Raw genomic sequence first — 27,931 nt, 5'->3', positions numbered from 1 at the left:
TTACATTTATTGAGGTTAAAAAGATATTTATTATTAATATTGAGGTTAAACTAAGAGAATGGAGAGTGCTAACTCTTTCCATTATCCTCGTCATATCACAAGTGCTCGCTTCTGTCACGTACTCACATCTCGACTCATGTTAGACTATAGTATGCATGCCATTTGCTCATCATGACTCATGAGTACACATACCACTAACCGCAGTTGAACAAAGTTATTGAAGCATGGCATGTACTGTACTGCAGTAAGCTGTGGTTTACTGTAATGAGCTTATTGAATAGGTAATAAGTACATCCTTATGTTTAAGTGGAATATGATGTTCTCAGGATAAATTTTAATACATTTTTTAGTAATCTGTCAACTTCGGCGCTGATAATATGAGTTCGACATCTAAGTTGCGACAGAGCTAAGGATAACTTCGCTTCGTACCGGTAGATTACGGTGTGAGTGTCATAAAAAGTATGGCACTCTAAAAATGAGCCCTAAATTCTTAATTACACTAAATTACAGAAAATAAGAATCTTAATTATAAACACGCCCTTTCGTCCGAGTGATGTAGTAGAAAAGTTTAACTTATTCTCAATCTCGTGCACTGAAGCATGCTGAACTCAGGGTCAGGTGGTTCTATTATATTGTTCTATTGGGTTCTATTATATTGTTCTATTTTAAGTACGGAAAGATATTCTGAAACTCCTAAAGAGCTAAACCAGTCATTCTTTCTTGAATCTTGCACAATGTGGATTGTGAAATGACCTTTTAATGCTTTTATTTATTATCGTTAAAATTACACCACGCATTTAACCACTTCGTTGAACCGGAGAGAGAGCAATTCCTAATTTCCATAAAACATGTATGTTAAATGTTAATTACCATGTTTCGACGGATAACATGGGTGGGTGATAACACTATTTCACGCCTGTCCAAACGGCGTTAATTTTGTTTAGTTTGGATTCTCAAAATAGAATTGGCAGTAGACGGCACGGCGCTTCTTAGCCTCGTTAGCAAGATCACGTGACATCACGTGTGTGCTAAAGTCTGGCAAGAGATGGAATGTAATAATTATACAGGTACAGCTGCGATAATTCAGTCTCTATTCAGATTACAGTTTGTATTCCCTGTAGCTGTATTAGATTATCAAACTACCACGGGTACAATTATTGCTAATTGCAGTGCTGTTATGAAATGGTGATTGTGGGCTATTTATAATCGCGGTGATCGATATTTGTACATGGAGTCACATTCAAATCAGAAAGGCGCTTCCGAACACAGCACAATTAACGTGTAATGATCATCAACGTGACAGCGAAGAACGGTCAATGTACATCTATAAAACAAATTAAAACATAAAAACTGGTGACTTTAAAAAACATCCGATAATAATTAAATATATGAATGGCAAAAATAGTTAAATCTCTGAATTTCTCACCATTCAAAAAATCATGGCACACCCTTAGTGCTCCATTAATGGTATTCAAAAAGGTTCAGAATAAAGTACAGCACATGATGAAATAATTCAATTACAAAAGAAAAAGATATTTACAAACCTTAGTAGGTACAGTACCGTCTTTATTTCTATCTCTATTCTCGTGCAAATCTCTTATAGCTTTTCGAATTTGCTCTCTATTTCCAGAATAATTGCCATTAATTTTTTGAAGATGTTTTTCTCGATCAGGATCTCGAGTCCTTTCAGAAGCATTTTTATCGAATTTAGTTTTCGGTAAGAGTCCGTTTAGGCGCTTGGTATTTGAATTGCTACTGTCTGATGGTGGCGGTATTTTGCTTCCTGCACATCCATTACCGAAACTCATCCGCTGCGGTGAAAGTATGACTTCTAAATCCTTACTGTCTGCAGCATTGGAGCGAGTTCGCTTTCTGAATTCAAGAGTGCCGACGGGTGGTGTTTCTGCTTCAACCAGAGGTTGTCCACAGTGCCAAGCCATCGGGTCCCAGCGCCCTTCTCTGCGTAGAAAGTACTATCAAGATACATTAAAACACATTAAAATGAATTATAACCACACAATTTAATAATTCTTATCACAATTTCGAGCTTTCATTTGATTGCTTATTAGTCAAACGTCATCTTCGATAGACTCTTTAACTGATATATTCATTATATTAAATGCAACAACTGGATAATGAGGAATAATGAAGTTTAAAATGTTTCGAAACATACTTGGGATGCTTCGAAATAATATTACTATACCTATCAAAAATAGTATTGAGATATTCGGGTCGAAGCAAAGCGAGGTCCGTTTTTTCAAGTATTAACATTTCCTCGCGTGAATACTGTACTGAAGGTAGTTGGGGTGGGGTAAGGGGTTCTTTGTTTTCTGCACTAGAACCATTGGTAATGATAGCTATAGGATCTGGTTCTTTACTATCTGAAAGTTTAGGAATTATCAGTAAAATCATAATTCAGTGCAGTGGAAATTACAACGAAACTTTGAACTAATATTATCGTATTGCTATTGTTTACATTAATGCTTTTCATGCAAACAAGTGAAAACATAAAGGGTTAATATTCACTGTAAAAAACAATTTCATGTTGTGCAACAAGAATTGGTTCACGCTACCTTTAATAAGTTCACAAGAATCATTAAGGGGGATATCATTTGATTGTTCTACTGCTGTGCTCATCTCAACCATTGCTGCCTGTAAATGATAGTCATTTTTTAGAAGATTATATTGCAATCTGGAAAGAATGTTGGTTTGCTAGGTCATACAATATATTTCAAGATTTTTTTAATAAAACAAAAATTAATAAATACACCTTTGACATGTGTTATATATGTGATGGTGATATTTCACAGTACAAGATTGAACCGAAAATTACATTTTTGAGGGTTCAAGACATGGAAATACAACTTCAAATAAAAAGTATCATGTATACATTATTTTTGGAAGGTGCACCATTCAGACAGTTCAGAAAAGCAGTTAAATTGCCAGATTAATAGGGTTTAGACCATCTACAGAAACTTTTAATTTGGATATGAGTTTCGCTTGTTCCAATCACACTATATTAAATGAATGATCTACCAAATAGAATTATGACAATTTGATACATGATGCAATGACAGAGAGAATTTCAGTTAAATTAATTTGAATCCAGACACTGAATCAAACTCTCACTTCCATATGTAACTCATTCAGGGATGTGGGAAATTTCCGAGCAGCTTAATCAAGAAAACGGTATAGCTTCTGTTTATTTTATCAGAAACTTTCTGATAAAACTCTGACGAAGCCAATAAGCAAATTTTGTAAATCGGCCGGTGGTAATTGGTTTAATTGATGGTTTTGTACCACAAATCTGACATAAAATGGCTCACTTTTTCTCCCTCCTAGCTCTCTCTCCCAAACTGCATAGGCAGTGTTGGTACATAAATCATAATTAGGTTAGCCGCAAGATTCACTATTATATGATACTATAAGCTTATTCAATGAAACAAGAAATTTCCAATGAAACAAGTAATTTAATTTTAGATCATTTTACAGAATCAACAAATTTATAACAACAAAAATAGAATGCTCATTTGGTGTATGACTTTCTGTCCTTGACTGCTAATTGAGTTGAAAACGGACAGGCAAGGAATGTGTGGGCCTGGAAGCTTTTGCACACTCCGAAACATAAGTCCAGATGAGTTATTGGAGACAAGGCTCTTACTTGGACCAGATACAAATTGTTGGGAGAAATAAAGTGTTGTCACTAAGGATTGCAGTTTTGTTGTGACAGAAACTCTACACCACTCTCTAATTAAACCGATCCTGCTCTATGGCTGCCAAATCTTATGTCCCCACTCAAAAACCATGAGATACCTCTCCAAAACAGATAACAAAGCCAACTCTCAAGTACATTTCACAAGACCACTATGAAAGATTCCACCTTAAGTTTATCAAGTAGTCTTTGTCTGTCCATTCAAAAGCATCAAATATAGGCTGCTGGGGCGAAAGTGGGCGCCACCCACTTTTCTTTAAAGCTGCAAACTTGCAATAGATTACTATAGTTGCCTTGAAAGCACTGAAAACGAACTTCTCTCCGCTGCATTTCACGAGCAGATTATGCTGGGCCTTCCTTGGTATACCAACAATCAACATCTCCAATCTTCTTACCAAATATAACTTCCCCCACTCATCCTCCTCAAAATCTAAGCTCTCTACCCAAATCAGTCACAACATGAAAAAAGAAGACACCTGAAAATCTGCCAAGGCATCCTTGCCTAAATTAGAATTCTATAATAAAATTAAACATGACTTTGAACCAGAAACATACTTAGGAGTGGTTAAGATCCCTGATGCTCGGAAAAGCTTAACAAGGTTTCGTATTAGCTGCCACAACCTTTACATTGACAGGGACCGTTACGAAACCCCCCTAGTACCAAGAGAACATCGATGGTGCACTTTCTTAAGGGGCTTAAGCCTATTGAGGACGAAATTCATATTTTAACTGACTGTTTACTCTACTCCTCAGTTAGAGACAAATTTAACTTCCATCCCAAAAATATCACTGACCTAGCCGGTTTGCTATCCGATAAAACTCTACAAAATTCACTGCCACAGTAAGAGCAATCCATTCAATTCTCTCTGTGAACAAACAATTTGCAGCCTACTATAAGAGCCCAGATTTCCACTCAAACACTGGCCAGTGCACAATGCTATAGATCCTCAAAATAAGATCGAACTCTACAAATTCGATCTATTCAAAGAAAATAGTATTTCTATCTTATCCCTACACATTTGTAGATAATTAGAACTGTGTAACTTTAAATTATTTCAGAAATATAACTATTGTGAATTCAATAAAATAATTACCACTTTTGTATCCTTGTTTCCCTTGTATCCTTGTATCCTTATGCTTAAAATTGGGTGTAAATTAAGAAAATAAAATGCCACTTGAGGGTGAACATTATCTATTGGTGGGCTGGCGAAAAATTATGGGCTTTGCATTAATGTTTATAACTATTTCCGGGAATTATATGCACTAAAACTCGTGGACAGCTGATAATTTGCATATTTTTCCCGCAAGAGAAGCGAGCGTATTATCAGCACAGAAGTGAGTCACCTCAGACTGGCTGGCCAGTGGCGTAACGCTGCCCCGGCCACCCTCAGGGGGCGCCAAAAAGGCGCCCTTTCTCAACGAAAAGTCGCCCCTAGGTTTTTTCTTGAATTTTATGACCTCTCACTGAAAATAACGCCTTATTAGTGTATTCCCCTGTCCAATTTAGCGCTTAGTCGGTGTGAAAAAAAATTTTTGGGGCACTTTTTTGCTCCAGGGGCGCAAAAAAGCTGTAGGGAGGCGCCAAAAAAAGGTTTCCGACCTTTTTTTTTTTTTTAGAGACACAAAAAATTTTAGGGGGCAGAGTTACGCCACTGAAAATTGGGCAACTTTTTCGTTGCAAGTTAAATCAGCCACTAACGTTACGCCACTGTGGCTGGCGGGAAGTTTCAAAACAAATAACGGTGGCGCACTGTATATTACACACAACTGGAGATAGTTTGGTGCAACAATGCTTACAAACGATTTCTCATTCCTGGTATTATTTTTGGTCAGGTCATCAGACTGATTTTCAAACAATACTCGGGTTTTGTTTATTTCCATAAATGAGTATTTACATATAGCCTGACTGACAATTTTCTCGACTGACTGACAATGTTTCTTCTTTTTCCCCATTTAGAATACAAAGATTAGTACATTTTAGCTTATGATTAATATCATATTTTTACCTATAGTTTACCTAGATTTTCGATAAATTAAATTATTTCATTAGATTTGATTTACCTAAATTGGCCCTACTATTTTGTAGATCCTTCTAATCGACTGATTACAACAGGAAAACAATAAAAAACAGAGGAAGGAAAGGTATTGTGATGTGGTTAAACATGTGAGAACGAGGATACGATTTGCAATGCTAATAATAATAATTATATACAGTTACATGATTGAAACAATGATGGCCCCTTAATGCCAAGAACCAGTGGCGTAAGGTTGCCTGTTGAAGCAAGAGACACAAAATACTAGTATAGGGGCTCTATAATGTATAATAATTTTGTTAACGTAAACGATTTAGTGTAAATGAAATCTACGAGCGTGGTAAGTCACTCTACAGTCGATCTTCGGAATTTTTCTAAAAGGGCGGCCCGACATGCGACAATTTAAATCGACTTGAATCGATGTATTTCGGACGGTGATTCCAAATCACCCTCCCCTAAAATATGTGATAGGGTTAAAATGCTCCCCTACCGAGATAAACTGTCCGATCACGTAATATGACCGTATAAGGAAATTGGTATAATTTCTCGTTAGGGTTAGGGTTAGGTTTCAGCATATGCTTTTGTTAGGGATTGAATTAATTAAGGTGAGGGTTGGAATCAGATTGGAGGTTTCGAATAATCGTTTAGGGCCAGCTAGAGAACAGGTTGAAAAATTTACCATCATTCATAATTTACCAACCCTTACTATAAATTCACAAAAGGCGCAGTTTTGAGTTTGTACCTCCATAGCACACTCTTCAAATTGCGCACATTGCAGTATGCAGTATGAGTAAGGGGCCATCTACGACGTGCGCCAAAATCGCAAATTTACATACCCCTCCCCCTGTCCGGGTATGTCCGCGCATTCCGGCCGGCCGGAGTGCACGGTTCGCGTGTTCACATAGCCATGTGTATACGCGTACTGCGTGACGCGCTTGTTTCTTGAGATTTTACAATCCAGTAATCAGCTTTTACAATCTAACTCACAACCCAGCGCGCGGCTCTTGTAACGTGTACAGTGTATGGTATACGTTACTTTTTTCCAATTGGTAGTTAGCGTGCACGTGTTCTTTTTCGAAGCCGCGATTATAAACGATTACGTGAATGCTGATCACGCGCGCGCACTAAATTTTTGTCATACGTTGTATGACCCGCCGCGCACGAGTGCGCGGCTCCTCCTGTATCCACGACCGTGGGGTCACGACGTGATGAAGCTGAAAATCCGCACTGTATTTTTTAGTTCGAGTGAGATTGTAATTCAATTCATGCACTCAGCCCGAATAAAGATTCGGCGGAATGTCTGTGGACAGGATGAGCGCCGCTTAGTATTACTGGGCCGCGCTCAGCCTGTCATTCCGCCAAATCTTTATTTTATATGTTAATGAACATAATAGCCTGGGGTCCTCAGGTAACGCTTAGTAATAAAAGAGTTGACATCGTCAATCAAAATTTATCGGAGTTAAATGTTTTTAAATGTTGAATGTATTCAAGATTCAGAATCAATAAATTATAAATGCATTCATAATTTATATGCACAAGTCATTTGACATCGTCGGTCAATTTTTTTGCAAAATCATAATTAAATACGTACACAATACAATTATGTACTCTAGGTAAACTATAGGTAAAAATATAATATTAATCATAAGCTAAAATGTACTAATCTTTGTATTCTAATACACAGGACAATTACTTTTTGCTTTTTTGATGTGCCTCAAAAGTGATCTGAACGTTGAATGTTGAAACAAGTTTCCGTTTTATATTTTATTTTAGAAGAGACACATCCATTTCACATTTGGTGCATGCAAAATCAAGTACAAAGTAAATTATCAGTCTAGCTATAAAACTGTTTCATTCGTATAGAATACTGCCTACTGTTTTCTTTGACATTATTGTTTTTGCATTTGCGCCTTTTACGAAATCAACTGAGTAGAGCCTTCGAAAGGCTCAGAAATTGGGGATATTGTCAATTGTACGGTTATCACCCGTTTAAATTTACTTTACCTGGCTCGCCAATTAACCAATACGTGGTGCTCTTTTCGTTCGTACCTAGCCATGAGTCTACGAGTACTGTGTACTGCGTGACTGCAAGCGAAAGTGGAAAGGGCTCTGGATAGAGCAACTCTTTTCGCATTGGTTTACGTGAAAGTGGTATGTCACTTTTTTACACTTTTTAAGGCTATTTTAAACTACACTTTTGCCTTTTTTATGTTTGGTGTAAAAAAGTGTAGAAGACCCCCCTACCCGTTCCCATATGCCATACATGGCTATATCAACTTGCGGAACAAGTGTGTCACGAAGTACAGAGTACACGACACGCGTAGACACCTGGGTAATTGGAGCAACAAAGGTAATCTTTACTATTTACTGCACAAGGCAGAACTCTCGATATTGACATATTTTCACGATTGACTGATCAGTTTCTGATTTGGATAGGCTTCTTAGATTATATTGAACTTGATATAGTACATAGTAAAACAGGCCATTGCAGTTTTACAAAATAAAGATTTCAGTTTCGTTTGGAATATACATCAAAGTTACCAGGTGGATACGTTCTTATCTGTTATCATAATCACCTTTCAATTTGATCAATTAAACATTTCAATATTAAAGTAGGAAGAGCATCGAGGTTCGATCAGCCACATTTTAGGGAAATTAAGTTCTATGTTTAAAATTAAAATTATGTTTTAAATTAAGTTCTATGTTTAAAATTTTCGTGATCATTCACGGAATCTAGAAGGAGTTAAGTTTCGTTCAAAAATGCAAAGCTAAAATATTCAGCGGTGACAAGTATCTCATTTAGGAATTACTAGCCAAATCACCTCCGACCTCTGTAACACAATCCATTCCTACATCAGTTAAAAGGTTTCGATTTAAAATTAAAAAGTAATGTTACGCGTAAAAATTACAAAAGATGCTAAAATAGCAGATCATAACACCAGATCTACAATTCATTTAAAATTAAAACCGGGAGGATATCACTATTGTAGATGCAATAGTTGACTGATGTCACCATTTCCCCCTCTTTGACCAGTCCTTTGGCTGCCACTGCAAATATTTATCGTCAATCCGCACCTTTCTTCTGAACATGCTCTTACGATGCTGATCGATAATTTCATTACTCAGACATATAATGTACTGTCCCTTGTAGTAGTGGATAAGGTTGAGATGTTGGAGGGTACTGATCACGTCCTCCTTCTTCATACACAGCCGGTCACACAACTCTCTGTGGACAAATAACATTAAACTTAGTCACCGTATTTTTATTATAATGTATTCGATAGTTGTTTTCTTGAATTAAAAGGGAAATTGTATTATACGGAAAGCACCTCAAAATTCCAAGGAACCATTTATATCTATGCCATCGGCCTTAAGGCTTGAAGATTTCTCGCCTGACATAAACAGTTTGAAACATTTTAAATAAGACAAATATCAATTTGTATCGCACCAAATAAAACTTACAGGATAGTTAAACTGGGCGGGCTCTCAGTGGGACTATCCAGATACTGAATCAGCGCTTCTAACACAGCATTACTCCAATAACTCCGATAACTTAGTAATCCGAGATCACTGAGAGGCTTCTCCGGCGAGCCCAGCTTCCCTTCCACTTGACTCAATAGATAACTGAACTCTATGAGTAGTCTGCCGTAACCCTGATATTAAGCATACGTTAGTTTCTTTCCTCACGGTGCTGAATAAGATACGTTTTAAAGATCGCTAGGCCTACTATTTACTGCAAACTTAAATACATGTACATTTTACATTGTAAGAAAAATTATTTTGGACAAATATTAAGGTAAACAATATTACCTTCTTTTGATGACATGGAAGCGTAAGAATGCAAGCGACGTTATAGTCTTCGCTGGACTCCTTTTCTTTGGAAAAGTACCCCACCATATGCAGACCAAATTGATCGTACTCTGTCATGACATAGAACAAAAAGGGGTCCGTGTCATAATACAAAGTCTTGTGATCAAGAAACAGCTTGGCTATCAGACACAAATTCTGGGCATAGTTCTTGTTTTTGCGACCGTCAATTTCAAAAACTGAGATATTGTTTTTTCGGTAGATTTCATTTCCAGGTGGGTGGTAGAGTTTGCATTTTATTTTGTGACGCTTGAGACAATTTTCACTCTTGAGATATTTCAGACAAAACTCGCAGATGTAGATGACAGGTAAATTACAGAGTCCCTGGGGGTACGGGGAGAAGTACCAGGGTGTCATCCGGGCTCTGCCCATCTCAATTTGCTGGACGTTCTTAATGCGAGTTAAACCGTCGTAAGTGTTCTGGTTCTGACTAAGACTGCCAGTAGATGGTGGGCCTGCTGGCATGATGGGAGGGACGATTGGTGGGGCTTCGTCTGTGTCGCTGTTTGTGCTGTGGGAACTGCTGTATCCGTTAGTTTCTTCAATCTTCCTCTTCCTGTTCACTTTGTTCAACATTGCTGTGGGAGATACCGGTCTGGAGTTCTTTGTTTGAGGAAGTTTTATCTGAAATAATAAATTTACGTGTCAGACCTTCCCGTGTAAATATAACACATGTAAAATGAATTGCTACGTACCGGGTACTGGTACTGGTACTGGTACTGTTTAGTGATTACATGACAAATATAACTTTAAAGAGTTATTGTCCGTGTCATCATCATTTGACACTGGAATTTAAGGGTAGATAATTGTAACATCTCTCACAAAACAGACAAAGGATTTACCTTATTAATGTCGAGCTGATCATCATGCACCCACTCATCAAGTCGTTTGTTGTAGTCTATGTAATGGATATAAAATTCTTGTTTTCCATCGTCGCCTGGTCTCTTAGCAACTATCTCCCCTTCAATCCAATCCTAAAAGTTATCACGTTAATCAACTACCTCACAGAGACCAGGTGGGCTTCACTTACCCTAATTTAAGAGAATTAGCTTTGCTTACCATTTTATACGAACAAATGAGAAGCATAAATCGAACAAAGAGTAAAACTGGTAAGGAATAAATGAAATGATTATAATTATTTAAAATACCTACAAAGTACGTACGTCAGTGTTTCGTTTCCTGGCGGGAACCCTTGCACCTTCCACCAGAAGTAGCGCAATCTTGTTCGAGAGACCCGTGCCATTTGTTAGCTCTGATTTCATCGCTAAAGAAAACAGTTGGTTAATTTAACTTGTATTTATTTTATTTATGTTGAGTTTCATCATGGAAAACAATAAAACTGTGGAACTGGAAAGATGAATAATCATTAACGGTTTTTTTCAGATCTATAATAATTAAATTAAGTTATACATGTCGGATTGTAGTTCCGAACAGGACAAGAAAGCAAATTCCAGTCTACAACAAATAGGGATGTGTGAATTATACCATTAACGAAATGAATCTTTTCGAGAAATGGTTCATTCCCAAAATTTCCACATCGCTTGTCGTAGTGAAAGATTAAAAAATAAATTAGCACGGAGAAAGGTAAGAAGGCTGGAGGAATGAGACTGTTTGAAACGACTATGCGGATGGATAATATTAAATTAAGACGAAAAGCGCGCGCACGGGCGCTTACAGTTTGTGTTTTGTACGCTAAATGCACTATAATTTAAGACCCTATTTAGGATAATCGACAAATATGTGACAGAAGTTGGAAATTTTAAAAGAGCTTTTATCAAAAATTGAAATTAAAAAATATTACAACAATTCACCATGCAGGAAACAACTTTAATTTGAGAAAACTTTTCAGTAATAGCAACTCTACTTATGGACTCTGGCGGGGAAGCGATCTAAAATTTCTTTGACACATGACAGCGATTCGTAGTTCTATTGTTTCTTGCTTATCGCTGTAAACAAGCTGATCGGTCATCAGTGAATTGCTGTCCAGTTTCAAAACAATTTTGCATCGCCTCTTCGCCAGCGGCCAAGTTTTTAAGACAAACAAAGTATAAATCACGATCAAGTAGCAAGGAATTCATATTTTTATTCAACAATTTTTTTTCAACAATAAGGTCTTGTCTCCAACATAACAATCAACTTTATGACGAAGCTACAATCAATGAAATTGATTAAAAACTCGCTGAAAAGACTGGCAGCGAATGAAAACAAGTGATACTGTCTACTACTGGTAGAGTTCCAGGTAGCGTTAGAAAGCTATAATATCTGAAATATAAGATGAACATTTCTGACTGATACGAATGCAAGTACCAAGGACTGCTGCCATCAAAACAGCCTTTGTATTTAAGCATATATCACGAGTCGGAATAAAAAGCTATCGCGCAACATCGTTTCAAATCTGACAGCAAAGAAGGTAGAAAACCGGTAGAGTCCTTGGTTATAAGAATTACGGTTATAAAAATTCGAACCTTAAAACCAGAAGTATTCCTTTTTGGCAGCTGTGCCAGTGTAATGGCGTATCATAGATTTTTACACTAGTTCCATTGTCATCATTATCCAGCAGAACATCCGAATAATTATACTATATAGCTCAAATCTTCATAATAGAGTCTGGATACTATTAATTGAGGCAGATAATTTCAAATTATGTTAATACCAGGCACACCATCAACCATGCATGACAAGCTGCCAAGTGGGTGTATACATATTGTACAATTATGTATACTACTCACCTATACAACTATTTACATTTATTATTTGGCGTGCACCGTGCATTGTGCTCTTCTATCGATATTATTTAATGTTGAAAATTTTCACCTGTGACAAAACGGATTTCTGAGTGTTTGTATACCAAATCAAAACTAAAACGAGTGAGGAACCTCGCCAGGATTTTTCGGTTTCTCCGGTAAGGGTCCAGCTTGAGGAGGTTCGGCAGGTCTTTGTCCAGAGCTAGTTCCAGGCTGTTCGTCTGTACGGTAGACGACTGTCTCTGATTGAACAGGGAGGTATTGGCCAGGTTGCTGCCCGGTGACCATCATTCGAGGAACCAAGGCAGCACGTCTACAGGACAAGCAACACAGATCATTGCAAACCAAAACAAACATCAACAGCTCAGGGATCAAGGTCAGAATAGCAAACATGTAGTTGACGTTTCCCATGATCATCATTATATCCAGAGCTCTTATACAAGGTTCCACATTTTTGGCTCCATTAACTTGCAGATAGTTGTAGTTGTTATAGGCACATATACATCTTGTTTCATCTTTAGCATAGTTCTTCTGTACGAAACACGGGTATTTCTCGTAGATATCCATTTTATAAGGCGGCATTATGATCAAATAGGCACATATTCCACACAAAACAACCAGGAACAGAGGCATCCAGAATGCTAAAGGCCATCTTTTTCCAGTTTTTGCAGCTGCCATGGTTGCAATCCCTTGCATCACAAGTGGTATGCCTATCCAGTACGGAACAAATGCGTTAATTTCACTCATGTGGTATTTTGCAGCGACCCCAGAGACAAAGCAAACACAGAGCATCATCAGCCCGATGGCCCCCTGGGTGTAAGCGAGTCTCTTATAGTATATGACATCTCGTTTCGCCAACATGTTCTTTTCGTATCAAACCAAAGTTTGGTCTGAATAACTTACTACCTGTGAAATGTAGTTGTGACATATGTCGTCTATAATGTATTGTGAAAATCATATCTTATAATTCAGGCTCCGAATAAATGTTGTGAATCTTCCTTCTTTAACTACGTTATAATGAAAGTAATCAACAGCAGATTAGAAATATCAATTAAGTAATATTTACATCTATAAAGAAGACGGGAAATAAAGTTTAAAGAAAGATCAATGCACGTAAAAAATATAACTCGTTTTTTAATCAAAGTGTACAGATAAAATTAATAGTCACCCAGTGACAAAAAGAAGTAAATTAAATACATTTTATAAGTCTAAGAAGTTCATTAATTAATAACTTTTATAATCGTTATCAATATTAGATACATGTTTTAGACTGTTCGATGGTACAAGACAGAAATTTCCGGCGTTGTCGGTTCAAAAGTTTCTCAATTGTTTCTTTGGAATTCATTCATCTAATACGAGTGAGGAACTTCGCCAGGATTTTTCGGTTTCTCCGGTAAAGGTCCAGCTTGAGGAGGTTCAGCAGGTCTTTGTCCAGAGCTAGTTCCAGGCTGTTCGTCTGTACGGTAGACGACTGTCTCTGATTGAACAGGGAGGTATTGGCCAGGTTGCTGCCCGGTGACCATCATTCGAGGAACCAAGGCAGCACGTCTACAGGACAAGCAACACAGATCATTGCAAACCAAAACAAACATCAGTAACTGAGGGATTACGGCCAGGATGGCAAGTAGAAGGTTAACATTGGACGTAATATTGAGGATGGTAAGTGCCCTCACGCAAGGAGCTATAGTACCCGTCCCACTTATTGTAAGGTATTGCGACGAATCAAATGAACATGTGCAACGTGTTTTCTCATTTGCCATGTTGGTCTGCACTATGCAGGGGAATCTCTCGAAGAAACCAATCTTGTAGGGAGGCATGGCAACAATGTAACTGCAGATTCCGATCATCGTTATCACAAACAAAGGAATCCAGATGCCGAGAGGCCAGCGTTTGCCAGATCTTACAGCTTTCATGGTCAACATGGCCTGGGTTATGAGAGGGATGGCGATCCAGTAGGGGATGTAGATGTGTGTGAAGGTCATTTCGATGGAGTATTTGGCTGAAACTCCAGCCACAAAACTGAAGAATAGCATTCCAATAGCGAGCCCCCCTTGAGCATAGCTTAGTTTTTTGTAATATTTCACGTCGCGCTTTTCCAACATGTTCTTTTCTAAACAGTTAACAATGTTAATTTTTAAATACTGTTAATGTTTTTTTTTGAGAAATGAATAAGTTCTTTATGGGAACTTTAAAATCTTTTTGGAGGCCTTAATCAAAAATCGCTGCCATTTTTTGACCAAACTGGATGTAAATTTATGTACTAGTCCAAAAATAGGCTAATCTTGCAAATCTAAACAAAGAATATATCTCGACTTATTTTGGGTATATAAAAGTATATTAAAGTATATTAAAATGTAGGTTTTTTTTTCCCGATTTAGGGCCGGGGATATACTTTAATATGGTCAGCCCCCCCACCCCCTTTATTGTAAATTTAAGTAGAATGAAACCTAATACATCAATGTAGAGTGTACACAAAACATTGAAAATAGCTGTGTAAAATAACGTTGGTTCAACGAAATATGCATGTCGAAGGTATCGACATTCCGTCCTAATTTAATATACAAGGAACAAAAAAAAAGAGACTAATAAATAAAAAAACATAATTAGAATATTATAAAATCTAATTAGGTAATTAATAAATAACCGAATATCCGAAGCTTCATGCACTCGGTAAAGGAGAAAATGTTCGAATAACACGCCAGATTGTAAATGAGCGCTGAGTTATGTAAGCTATACAAAAGCGAAAGGCCTAGTTCAGTGAACAGTTGGACCCCTCAGTAAAGTCACCTCATCACTAAGAGACTGAGTTATGTGAGTGTAATGTAATATCGGTGTTAGATGGACTAATTACCATACAACGGCAGCTCTTAGTTCCCCGCTGTAAGACAGCGAGAGCGGGATAAATTCAAATGTACACCGTATTTAATCACTGCCAGGAAAGTGGTCACTGCACGCCATTTACTAGTCTGAGAGAAATCATCATGCACAATTAGTTGAGCATGTAATGTTAAACCACTAGCAATTTCAACAAATTCTGTGATCAGCAGATGAATTTTAAATTTTGTGATGATCTCATTACATACCTGAATTCTATAAACTGATTACTGATGCCATGATTCTACAAAACATAATAATTCTTTAGAAAAAACCTATAATTGAATCCGGGCTAGTGACAGATTATAAGCCTAAATTCCTCTGAAGGGCGGGAAATTTCTTGAATTATTAGGTTATTAGGTGCCACCAGGATCATTGACTCAATGTAAGGGGGGCGCCCAATGTAAGAGCAGCTGGGAAACAAGGAGAATAATGTGGTGAGTAGGAGAGAAAGAGAGAGCAGCAGTGTAATAGTAGTGAGCAGCCTGTTACACACTCTACCGCAGTGAATATAACACTTCCTCGTGTAGGAAGTACAGTGTACATTACACACTGAGGTCCGCCAGCTTAATTTAGTGGTGTTTCCCTGTCAAATATATCTTGAATCGCCTGGTGAGGTTAAAATGTGATTATGTTGAGGCTGAACGTGGTAACATCGGTGTTTCTTCATCTGCTTATAGTGCGACTACAATAGCCGAACGTTCCGACTCCCGGAGTTATATTTTTCAGAAAGAGTAGTAATTGCCAAATATCATTAGTTCTTCTAGAATATTCCGTATGATTTAACAACCAGTGTCTACATTAAGATGGCGAGCGTGGAGAGGAAGCATAGAATGAGGTATTGGTAGCAATTCAGGAAACTTTGACTGGGACTTTGATTTCATTTCGTCAGCTATTTAAATAAAAGACTCCGTACTCCAGAACAGCTTCAAGAGATTTAACTGGAAAGAAGTTCGTGAAATTCAGATGCTGCAATTTTTATGAGCAATTATTCCACAATTCAAGCTAGTTCGGTTATGTTTTGCTCAGTAATCAAGTTTCTCTTCTGGGTTATATTACGCATGGCACATGCAATTGTACAATATTAATAACATTTCATGCAAAATTGACTAAATATTTATATTTTTGTTCGATAGATTTCAAAATTATTTGAATTAGGACAGTTATACAATGAGGTCACGGCACTATATTACTATATTGCATACGCTAATCCAAGCAGACTCGCCCAGAATGAAGTAGGCCCGTGGCGAGATTTGAGTTTTTTAATTAGGGTGCTAAGTATAAATACATTTCAAAAACAGAGCTTTATTTTTAAAAGTTCATACACAATGCAATGAGGGATTGTTCTCGAAAGAAGCCGCTATGTTCGATAGTGGAAGTAATTAGGTAGTCAAATTCGCGTTTTATTTTAATTCTCACCATTCGTAATATGTTATAAGAGTAGAATTATTACAGTTTCGTTTGACAAACCTGTTCCCTCGCCAGTCCAGAGTGATACTGATATCCGACAGTGTAGAAAATCAAAAGAATTGTATTTTAACATTCAAGATAAGATTAAATCTTCATATTATCTTAGTTTGGAATGGACATGCAGTTTTACTTTATTTTCTAGGCACAATTTCGTCGTGAATGTAGATTAATCTCTTAAACATGCTCTCATTGAACTTTCTTGACGAATATAATTACATGTCCCGCGTACAATATATTGCTACATTTTATCGAGACAGACAATGAATGATACAGAGATCTGATCAATCAGACACGAAATAGACAGGACCTCACTACACCCTGACTGCTAAACGAAAATCACGGAACAGCGAACTTGTTGGGGACAACCCAGGGATATTGTTGAAGAGGATAAGTTGGAAACAAGGAGGGATTTGGTTTCATTAGAAGAGATGCATAGAGTAGGCGGAAGAGACTTGATCTGCTCCTGCCTTTGTATTGTGTGGTGAGCTAGCAAAGTCAGTAGAGAGAGCAATATAATCACACACATCGAGATGGCTCAACACATTACGCTCGCTCGCTTGTGATTGGCCGCGCGGCGTCATGTGCACGACTTTTCCCTCACGTGACACAGTTTATTCCATATACGGTCAACGTTCTATGCTCAGCTGATGCAGAGATTATTCCATATAGGGAATAAATGGCTCAAAGAAGCAGGAATATTTATAAATCTAATTTTCTTTGTAGTAAATGTCGCTATGGCAATGCCCGGCAGTAAAGTATAGGCGTAAAGAGTAGGCTATTTGAGGCTTGCATGGGTCAAGATATTGGATTCGGCCAAGGCAACAAAGTACAGAACAACTAAAAACGTGAAGAGTAGTTAAGTTATAAAATAAGAGAATAATTAAGAGAATAAGGACGTAAAACGAAGTTAAAGATTAAAAAACACGTAAAACAGGTAAACTTCTGGCTATTTGCTGCCCCCAAACCAAACGGTCTGTCAGCGTGCAAAATGTAAAACTTTTTCTTATATTATGACGAAGCAGGGCAACATGGAGGTTTCTCAGGAGAGGAACGGGGAATTTCTTTCATTTTCTCATTCATTTCAATTTCCCCACCCTTCCACGGCAAGGATTCCTCAGTTTGATCAGTTAATTATATTCAAAACTCACACAGGACCCACACATTCAAGCTTTGAGCTACTGATCATTTCTGGACACTAATATAGGTTGGTAGAGTATGGAGGCTTCATTTTAGCTTGTTTTAGAAGGACAAGAGTCACTAGCACTTCTCCCGGATTCGATATTGTATTCGGCTCACTCACTCTCCGGACAGTTCTCCGGCAGATTTCTTTTCTCCCTTTCAATGCTGTCTCTTTAGCTTTGTCTGGCAATCTGAAAACTTGGAAATAGCATGGTTAGACCATCATGTTCAACCTTAACGATTATTTAATAATTCTTACTAATTCGCCTAAACGATACAAGTCAGTTAGTTTGTCGGTTTGGGAGCAGCAGCCAGCGTGATAAATAAGTAGGTTCAATTTCATGTAAAGAAATTTGATAAGCAAATGAGCGTAGCTAGAATTTTCATAACAGTTCACCAGCCAAAGCTAAAGGACAACCGCAGCACACTGAGCAAAAGAACGAAGCCGCGCGTAGTAAAGGAAGGAAATGTGACGTCACGCATCAATTTTCAGGCGCTCTGCATCAACTAGCAGGCGTTCATACATTTGTATGTGTTTCAGCGTGGCCTGATGTATATCAGTGCTGTTACGTGATTTGAAAAACGTTGCTGAAATTTGGCGGTAACCGTTCTCACCATGTTCATGTCTTATCTTGTCAAGCTTTTGGATGCAATATTGCTACATACGGCAGTGACTCTTATGTTTCTTGCATTGGAGTCCATTCCTTGTGACTTCGTATCGCTCAATCTCTAGCGTTATACTCGCTCGGGCGATTGTGTTGGATTGCATTATCGTTTGTATCCCCCCCATATTTGCTGGCATCTTATTCTCAGCTTGTAGTTTGTTGATGCTTGTAATTTGTTTATGGTGTAGGTTGTATGCTCAATATTCAATTTGTCTTGCTTTGATCTTAAATTTTATTCAGTACCGATGACCTGCCTTCGGTGAATGTTTTCTCAGACTTAAAATAGAACTCGATCGTTTTAAGATTATTTTTGTTCAGTATAGTATGCCATTAACAAGATGATCATTCTGATTGGCTTTAGTTTTATGAACATGCTAGGTTTGCCCAGGTTTTGCTTGTGTTGCATTCTAATATCTAGAGCGAACTCCTTCAGTGTATTTTGGTATTTCAGATATAATTCCAGTGATGTAATATCAGATTATATCCTGTTAAGATTTTTGCCCAGGTTGCTGACACTTTGCTTTTTTTCTGATTGAGTTGTTAGATATGTATTGTGCTAGAGGCTGTGCTTAACCTTTGCTGTCCTAGTTTAAATGGCATCCAATGATAAGCCTCTGATAGTGGACCGCTATGATCTAGATAGAAAGGTATGGACCTGTTCTAAGTACAAGCATCTTCAGAATGAATACAATTCTTCTTGTTCCTCAGTTTTTGACTCGTCAGTAAAATTCCGGGTTCACGTTAGAAAGCTCCACCGGAATTTGAACTTCCCTTCCACGTTCAGATGTCCAATTTCAAACTGCAAAGAACAGGGGAAAATGTTCACTAGATTTCAGCATTTACAGAACCATTATGATCGCATGCATCGCACGGAGCACGATTTCCGGTGTAAAGTCTGTTTCAAAACATTTTCTAGCTCAAACACTTGGACCCGCCACGTTAAAAACTGCAGTTCTGGAACAATGAAATGCGATTACTGCTCTCGAACTTTTACTGGATTTTCGTCATTGTCTAGACATTGCCGTGAAAAGCATTTGCAGGATATTCAGAAAGGTTCGGACGAATTGCCAGAATCGTCAGAAAACAAGATAACAGTGGACACTGCCATTAATGTTGGAGACTCCTCCGTCAAATATTATCTGGTACCAGTACAAAATATAGTCATGCAACCTCCTGAAAACTCAGGGCCGCCTGACAACAACTGTAGCCAAGCTAATCCCAGTCATTCATCTGAAATTTCAGCAAATTCCTCCCAGACAATTAGCCACGATCAGAATCCATACTCAGACTGTTCAGAATCCAAACGTTTAAAACATGATGATAAAATTACAAACCACATCCACAATGCTGCTAGCCAGGCTAATATCTGGAACCATGTCCCATCACAAACCCCTCCAATTTGGTGTCACGATACCTCCACATCCTCGAACAAGAATTCCACTAGATTTTGGAGCAGCAAGCATGACCAAAATATGTCAAATTCATATCCGGAACTGAGAAAACCTCCTGTTGGCGGGTTTGAAGACACAATTCAAGACAAACAGTTCCTATCAGCTATTGACACCATTACCACACAGACAGACGAATTCTGGGGGCTCAACGAGTTCTCAACTCAAACTGACACCGAACAAAACTCATTCGGGACCCAAACAAGATGCGCCACAGACGGAGTTTTAGACCCCTTTATCTCAGATTGTGATCTGGTGGAGTACTTGGACGGGGAAGTTCAAACTGAGAACTTCATGAAGAGTGACAGTGCTACATTAGCTTCTCAAACCAGCATTTCAACTGAAAGCTTCACCAATGATCGAAGTTGCGGTGTAGAGAGATTAGACCGAGATTGTCAAACAAACTACTTTAAAAACAGTACTCACACTCAAACCAAGATGAGACGAGAGAGGTCTCTAGTTGTGGTGGACGGACTCAATACTGAGACCCAGACTTCATCTCCTCAGCAGATTAACTCCATTTACAATGAGTCTTTCACTCAAACTATTGATAATGTTTTCTAGTCGACATTCCTCTTTATTTATAAATATATCGGTCCATCTCATATCTTTTCAGTTTTCCGGTTTCTATCTGTATATAATAATTAGTTTTAAAATATACTGCTCAGTGTTTTGTACGATGGTTGTAATTGTTGTAATTGCTTTTATTAATTTAAATGTTAAAAGAAAACAGTCTATTAAAGTATCTAGAGCCTAGACTCATCAAATATGATTTGTTTTCTGGCCTCAAGATGCGAGAATGATTATTTAAAAATTGATAACACGACGATTAATAACCAATTCAATCCTAGGTTAAGATAAGATAATGTTAATAATACACGGGAATATTAAAGCTACCGCGTGGTCCTATGGTGATGTCAAGCTTGTCTGAACACGTTTGGAAACTGAACTCCCTCGATTCCCTGAAGAATGATGTCATGAAGAGTGCAGATGTTGAGCATGCTTTTGTTGCTGCCGACCACATAGGTGAGTTTAGTTTGAGGATATTTTAACGCATATATATTTAATGCATGATTTTACTTGCATGACTATAATTACTGTATCTTTATATTCTCAGATGCCGTATTCAAGTAATTTTGCAGATTTTAAAGATTAACCTCTTTTATTTGTTCGATGTAATCTGATTATTAATAATTAAATAGAATTAAAGCCCATTAAGTTTAACCCGTCACGTACCATTTCAGTGCAAACAGCACAGCTCCCAGAAGCTCAAGGAAAGAACTGGAAGCTAATGATCGATCCTGTAATCAAAGGGAAAGGTCACACCAAAGTAATCAGATATGGGGGAACTCTCGACGGGCCAGATGTAAGTTTCGGGCATCTTCTCACCTGGTCAATTCAATCATACGCTCTATCAATTCAATTTTACACTCGGCGCCGTTAATGTTATTCTCTGAGGACACGTCTACAATACAATAACATAGTGTAGGAAGACGGATTATCCATGAAATGTACTGTGACTGTACCATTAACGTGATTTCAATTCAATAATAAACAGATCAGTGTGTTTATTAACAATAGATCGTTTATTTCCATGAAGTGTACCTTTTTGTTTTCCAGGAGAAACCTGCTGTTATTAAAGATCCACGGTTTGGTTCCATTATGAGGCAAAAAGAGGTCGACTTGATATTAGTTCCTAAGTTCAAGGTACAAAAGGGTCGCATGAAACATGCTTTTTTGTTTTTGAGTATTTAATATTCATTCAACTTGAAGAATTAAGAATATGATCTCTGTAGTCTGTACCTACCTACGTATAAATTATTACAAGTCCTGTAAAATCTTTTCCGTAAATCATGATTAATTTTAAATCTCCACAATTTACAGTACGACAAATGGTCAGTTGGTTCCCCTCCTATGAAGTCAATATTCATCTATGGTTTGAACGATAATGTCAACCAAGAATTTTTATTGGGACTTTTCCAGCCGCTTGGTTCCATTGATCAGCTCAAGGTTAGTGTTTAGAATTTAGAATTTAGATATATAAATTGTTGCCCTTATCTACAAAATTTCACTCAAATATGAACTTTAAATTATCGGTGTAAACATATTCAAATTTCCAGGTGTACTACCACCCAAAGACGACGAAACATCTGGGAATAGCCTTCGTGTCGTTCAGCAAGTCTAGTGTTACTAAAGAAGTGTTAGCTAGGTTCCATGGTACCTCCGTCATGGGAAACATCGTCAACATCAAACCTGATCCCCTCTGTTAGTCTTGATTATTTTATTTGTTCTGATATGACATGAACTTTTTAAGTTGAAACATCCACTTTTTTTATTAGTGCAAGGCTTCTTGAATCAAATATTGATAATGTAAAATGTGAAAACACATTATAACGCATCAGTTATTTAAAGATGAATTTAAAAACTAAACAATTTCTATATGGTCAGGTCAAATAACGAAGAAAGTGCTGGACAAGCTGATCAAAGCACCAGGAGTAGTCGTCAACATTCCTGAAATAATCCAGAATGTGGAACTCCGGTCTCAGCACAAGACGGCAGCCTACGCTTTCCGACACAACGAGCGCTCTCAGCAATACTACACGGCCCGGGGGAAAGTGCGCAAACCAAGCGATCTCTCCGAAACACCCAAATCTGAGTCGATGCGGCGAGATTCTCTGACTCAAGAGGAGCCTGATAATCATGATACAGTTCCAGTACAACATGATCTGAAGTTGGAACAAGTTTCTCCAAAGATAGATACTCCTCCAGATACAGGTAAGAGCACACATTAGAAACAATCCTGTTTTTGGATGAGGTGTAGGCGGGCGAAATGAGTAAAGTAGTGTTCACTAAAAAGTAAGCAGCATATACATATGTATAATCCTAAAATAATATCTAAAGTAAACAGCTGTTTAGATTTTCTAACTTATTTCCTTTTCAGAAATCTCCCCTATCCATCCCGAAGAAGACATAATGGCTGAACAACAGTCCCCTGTAAACTCGGTAGCCAAGCCAGTCAAGCGTGAACGTTCCCCCGAGAGAGAGACTGCCATGACACCAGAGCTAAAATACAAGGTCCCCAAGTCTGAACTGATGTCTCCAGCTGATCGACATGACGAGCGCCGAAGGGACGCTAGACTCTACGAGATGGACCGGGAGAGAAGAAAGGTAAGTTAACTGGTCCGCCCTTTCTGATCTTCGAACATAAAACATTAATCTCGCAACCATGGTAAAGACTGACGACCTAAGTAACTTAAATTTGATAATCGATTTGAGAAATGTGTTATATTACTAGCTTTTTATTCAGGATCATTCTGAGAGAAAGTATGAGGAATGGAAGATGAGGACAGAGATGCAGATCCGAGCCGAGAAAACAAGCCGCTATGTTAAGGAACACTGCAGCGGAAGCAGCAGTCGTACAACCGACAAATACTCCGAGGAGAAGTACCCATCTGAAAAGTATGCGCCTGAAAAGTATCCACCTGAAAAGTATGCGCCTGAAAAGTATCCACCTGAAAAATACTCAAAAGACAAATACTCCTCCTCTAAAGATCACCACCATATGTCGGAACGAGAGCGATACTACGCTTACTACGACAAATATTACCGGGACAAAGATCGACCCAGCGATCACCGGTACATGGACGATAAACACAGGTCTAAATATGACAAGTATGACAAATATGCGGTGGATAAATACTCTAAATATTACGAGTACCACAGGCACTCCGATCACAAGCCCAGATCCTCCTCGAAAGAGCTAGAGAAACTCCAGAAACTGTCCAAATCAGTGAAAGACTATGAGAAGTATGAGAACGTTTACCACAGGGAGAGTCCCAGGACAGATCATGTTTTGTCGCTCCACGAGGCAGAGAAACATCGCCACCTAGCAACACCAGACCCCGACCGCAAGTCTCGGTCACGACCCAGAGACGAGCAGCATCTCGTTGACAGGGTCAGCAAAAGGAAACGATCAAAGTCTCCCATCTATCACCGCAGTCCTATATCAGTTCCAGAACCAAAGAAAGTAAGTCCCAAAACAAAGATGGAGAATTCCGGAAGTGCAACCAGTCACGACACTGGCTACCACTCAATTTCACCTCTTCCAGTGTCACCACCAGCTCCAAAACAAGAGATCCCACAGGACATTTCCGTCTTATCAGAAAACCCATATGGGTGTGCTCGTGCGGTCCCTCGCAAGGACATCTCCAAAGTGAAGGTGATAGGTCAGAAGAGCGATGGTCCCTCTGAGGACATGTCGAGCAGTTCTATGTCTCTGGACGAGGGAAGTGCTGGCGAGGAGGAGTCCCCTGTTAAAGAGATGAGACTAGAGGACATCTCCCCCAACACAACTCCCCAGCAACCCCTGGAACCCACCACTCTCCAGCCCCCCATACCTCTCCTTCCTGTACCCACTGCAGCCCTCCTCATCACTCCCGCCCTCCCTCCTGTCCAGCCTGTACAATATCAGACCGGACAGTGGCTTCATACCACATACCCTGACGTGAGTATTTTCTTCTCTTGCTATCTCTTTCATCACATAATATTATCCAAACTTTATTAATTGCCGTAACATCTCAACTTATCTCAGTCTCATTCTATAAATGGTATGTTTGTCAGATGTACCAGTATGGATACGAGTCCTACAACCCTGACGAGGCTGCCGATATACTCGCAAGACGTGAGGCTGAGGAGAAAGCTGCCAATAAACGCCTCGAACAAGCACGCAATAAAGAACGGAAAAACAGATCTTTGGACATGATGCTTTCCTTGATGGAGAGCATCCTTATGAAGGTTCGTTGGGGTTTTGGAGATGAAATGAATGTGACAGTTTCCTTTTTAGTCAGGTTTTAATATATGATCAGAAGTCTCATTGTCGAATGCCAATTTGCAGTGTTATATTAATAGCACACAATTTGCAGGACGTAAAGATCATTCTGAACGAGAAAACAGCGTTCACAAAGTTGGAAGAAGTATGGAACCAGGAGGAGGACAAGAAAAAGAAGGAGGAGGAAGAACTAGCTGCAAAGAAGAAGGAGGATATGGCCAATAACGCTGATCAGACGTATGTTGAAACATCATTCATCCTACATTACAATCCCTACATTACAATTCCTACATTACAATCCCTACATTACAATCCCTACATTACAATCCCTACATTACAATCCCTACATTACAATCCCTACATTACAATCCCTACATTACAATCCCTACATTACAATCCCTACATTACAATCCCTTTATTTATATTCAAAACATGCTGTTAATAAAGCTATAAAAATAACTGTTATTCGTTCAGGTCGAGTAGAGCACCTGACATGCCGAGCTTGTCAGAAATGAGAAGTATGAGTGACGCTAAACAATCCTCCCACATCAGACAAGCTAACCTCTCCTTCAAGGTACTTCATATGAACATCCTTACCAGACCAAATACTCTAAATACTGTTGAGTTGTAAAAATGTCCAAACTTTTGTTTTCATTTCATAATTTAACTGGGTTCACTGTCACAGATTACCCTTTTATAATTAACGAAGACAAATAATCAAATATTCTGCACTCTGAAATTAGTAATAATGTTTTTCTACAGGTACCCAAGTTGAACCGTGGCATGAGACCTCAAGTTATCGTTAAGAAAATGCAGTTACCGAAGAAGCTCGATTCTGCAGAGGAACCCAGCGATGATGAGGTTAACGACCTGGACCTTGTCGCCAAGAGGAGTACGTTTTTTTTCTTCGTCTCATTTCGATCCTCAAATATGTTTTAAAAATATTCATTATCAAGTATTTTTCCTGATTTTTAGAAATAAGCGTTGCCATGTAAATATTTGTAAACAATAATCTTCCTAACAGAACAAGTGGGTAACAGATATAACAAGATCTACAGTTCCTCCTCGAGCAGTGAGTCTGAGGAGGAAGGAGAAGAAGTACAGACAGTTCTTGAAAAGGAGGCCGAGCTTTCAGATCTTGAGCCTAAAGGTTTTATATTGAAACATTCAGGGGGTTTGATAGGAATACATTTAAATTTCTGAATATTCCAGGTGCTTTTCAGAGTGATCTGATTATTTATTTCTCGTGTTTACACATGAAATCAAGACTTTGACCCTTCTTTTTTTATCAGAGGAAATCACGTTGCCGAGTGTTACACCTCCCAAGTATACTCCCCGTCTGGACGAAGAGGACATCTTGGTGTTGGAGCAGCTGTTCAGAGAAGATTTGACGGAGGAAGACAAGGGCTTCTTCAAAACGGCTTACGATCAGCTTTTCTCAGAGTGTCGAGATTTACTGGAGGGGGTGACTTGGTTATCTGCCCCGGAAATACCTTACTCAGCTCGACGGAGGCAGCCCTCCTCCGCGGATGTAAGGCACCGAACTGGGTGTGCGAGAACTGAGGGCTTCTACCGAGTTAGTTTTAATTTTTTTTCGAGAAGTTCACTCTGCCCATTTATCTTTCTTGCAGTCGTGACTGTGTGCCCTTTTCTGAGTACTTTTTAAGTTTTTACACTTGCTTAGTCTCTGAAATTTGCGAGCCTCACAATTACTACGGAATGTTCAGCCGAGTCCACCTGCTCACACTTACACGTTTCAGATGACAAAACAAGAGAAAATGGCTCTAAAGTTTGCATTATATAAAGGACCTCTGTCAGAAGCTGCGCCAGGTGCGCCACCTCCACCTCCCATATATCCTGTTAAGAAGGTGGACGGGAGGACGACTGCGCGGAGTACTCGAGCTATGCAGCGCCGACAAGCAACTCACTATCTTACTGTTCCTGAAATTCAGTTCATGCAGCTCACTGTAAGTATTTGATTTCTGTATTGTATTTAAGATAACAGTCTCATCTTTACATCTTAAAACTTGCTGATTATAGATTATCTTTCAAGTTAACCCTTTAATTGGACGGTGTCTTATATCAATCTCCTCTTTAACAGACGAGAAGGAAACAAGTGAAGTTTATGAGATCGGATATCCACGACTGGGGACTCTTTGCCCAGGAGCCAATCATGGCAGATGAACTGGTCATAGAGTACGTGGGCGAGGTGGTCCGGGAAATAATCGCTAATATCAGAGAACGGGGGTACGAGAAGGAAGGAATTGGATCCAGTTATTTGTTTAGAATAGACCAGACTAGTTACATTGTGGATGCTACCCACAAAGGCAGCATTTCTCGTTTCATCAACCATAATTGTGATGTGAGTTTAACTTTTCGATTAGAATTTTACTCATTTAAAGTAAATGTGACACTAACCTGTGATAATATTTGACTTTCTATGATGATGCGTTAGTATTTTATCTAATCTTTAGAAGGATGAACTTATTGAATCGCAATGTGCATTATTCTCAATTGGACCGATTTTAACGAAAGAATGTTTCAGCCAAACTGTTATGCCAGAGTTATTTCTGTTGGAACGAAAAAGAAAATAGGGATTTACTCCAAGCGAGACATCGACACCAGCGAAGAAATTACCTACGATTACAAATTTGCGATCGAAGAAGAAGCTAACAAAATATCCTGTCTTTGTAAATCCCCTCTTTGTCGTGGTTTTTTAAATTAGCGTCAACTACAATTATTCTCGTAGAGAATACAGTGTTTTTAACTTTTTTTTAATTATGAGTTTGTTTCTATTGTTATCAGTAAAACTCGACGAATCGAAATTTTATCGAATACATACTTGTAGATCGAGTGGACATCACAAACAGTTATCTTTCTAATTGTGGTGTAAATATTGAAGTTATTTATTTATGTTTTGATTTCAAAGTTAGTGAGAACAGAATTTGTGGTTACTTCCACTTAGATTCTGTGCTTATTACTGCTTTAACAGTATCTCTCTGTCTTTAAATCCATTCTTATACGTGGTACTTTTTGTCGATGTTATCGTTTTGATTTCAAAATATTTGTTCTGTACTGTTCGCAAATTGAATACTCCAATTTTTATCATAA

The 27,931-nt window shown here is 38.4% G+C and overlaps 3 protein-coding genes across 8 annotated transcripts in view; 1 reads left to right on the top strand and 2 right to left on the bottom strand.

Annotated features, from left to right (window-relative positions):
- The window catches only part of LOC134811765 (uncharacterized), a 29,664-nt gene extending 27,016 nt beyond the window's left edge, over positions 1-2,648 (bottom strand). For all 6 annotated transcript variants that reach the window (XM_063818812.1, XM_063818813.1, XM_063818814.1 and 3 more), the window contains exons 1-3: positions 2,574-2,648; positions 2,204-2,381; positions 1,545-1,959 (exon numbers count right to left, since the gene is read on the bottom strand). In XM_063818812.1, coding sequence (XP_063674882.1) covers positions 1,545-1,959; positions 2,204-2,381; positions 2,574-2,646 — 666 coding nt within the window. In that variant the 5' untranslated portion in view covers positions 2,647-2,648. The remainder of the gene's footprint in view (positions 1-1,544; positions 1,960-2,203; positions 2,382-2,573) is intronic.
- On the top strand, positions 4-27,931 carry LOC134811764 (histone-lysine N-methyltransferase SETD1B-A-like). Its single transcript, XM_063818811.1, has 18 exons — positions 4-14; positions 20,844-21,018; positions 21,237-21,358; positions 21,613-21,699; positions 21,877-22,002; positions 22,113-22,257; positions 22,441-22,767; positions 22,934-23,160; positions 23,300-24,496; positions 24,613-24,786; positions 24,915-25,057; positions 25,295-25,394; positions 25,583-25,712; positions 25,845-25,970; positions 26,113-26,396; positions 26,581-26,787; positions 26,922-27,182; positions 27,366-27,931. Exons 2-18 carry the CDS (start codon positions 20,901-20,903, stop codon positions 27,543-27,545), a joined length of 3,954 nt encoding a protein of 1,317 aa, XP_063674881.1. The 5' UTR covers positions 4-14; positions 20,844-20,900; the 3' UTR covers positions 27,546-27,931.
- On the bottom strand, positions 8,231-10,879 carry LOC134826479 (histone acetyltransferase KAT5-like). The gene is made up of 5 exons (XM_063838859.1): positions 10,776-10,879; positions 10,455-10,586; positions 9,556-10,236; positions 9,208-9,398; positions 8,231-8,971 (listed from the first exon to the last, which is right to left on the bottom strand). The coding sequence occupies exons 1-5, from the start codon at positions 10,872-10,874 to the stop codon at positions 8,755-8,757; spliced, it is 1,320 nt and encodes a 439-aa protein (XP_063694929.1). The 5' UTR covers positions 10,875-10,879; the 3' UTR covers positions 8,231-8,754.

Source organism: Bolinopsis microptera, chromosome 2 (genome assembly GCF_026151205.1).
Source record: "Bolinopsis microptera isolate Bmic1 chromosome 2, MBARI_Bmic_1.0, whole genome shotgun sequence".
Classification (NCBI taxonomy): Eukaryota; Metazoa; Ctenophora; class Tentaculata; order Lobata; family Bolinopsidae; genus Bolinopsis; species Bolinopsis microptera.
Note: the sequence above shows the minus strand (reverse complement) of the source record. Positions and strands in the feature narration are given on the sequence as shown.

Bases quoted from the DNA above. Each gene is read 5' to 3' on its own strand.
- LOC134811764 (XM_063818811.1), top strand. From the start codon at position 20,901: ATGGTGATGTCAAGCTTGTCTGAACACGTTTGGAAACTGAACTCCCTC. The intron at 21,359-21,612 runs GTAAGTTTCGGG...TTTGTTTTCCAG, and splicing joins GAACTCTCGACGGGCCAGAT to GAGAAACCTGCTGTTATTAA. The intron at 25,971-26,112 runs GTTTTATATTGA...TTTTTTTATCAG, and splicing joins TTCAGATCTTGAGCCTAAAG to AGGAAATCACGTTGCCGAGT.
- LOC134826479 (XM_063838859.1), bottom strand. From the start codon at position 10,874: ATGAAATCAGAGCTAACAAATGGCACGGGTCTCTCGAACAAGATTGCG. The intron at 10,587-10,775 runs GTACGTACTTTG...GATAACTTTTAG, and splicing joins CCAGGAAACGAAACACTGAC to GATTGGATTGAAGGGGAGAT. The intron at 10,237-10,454 runs GTAAATCCTTTG...TTATTATTTCAG, and splicing joins ATCAGCTCGACATTAATAAG to ATAAAACTTCCTCAAACAAA.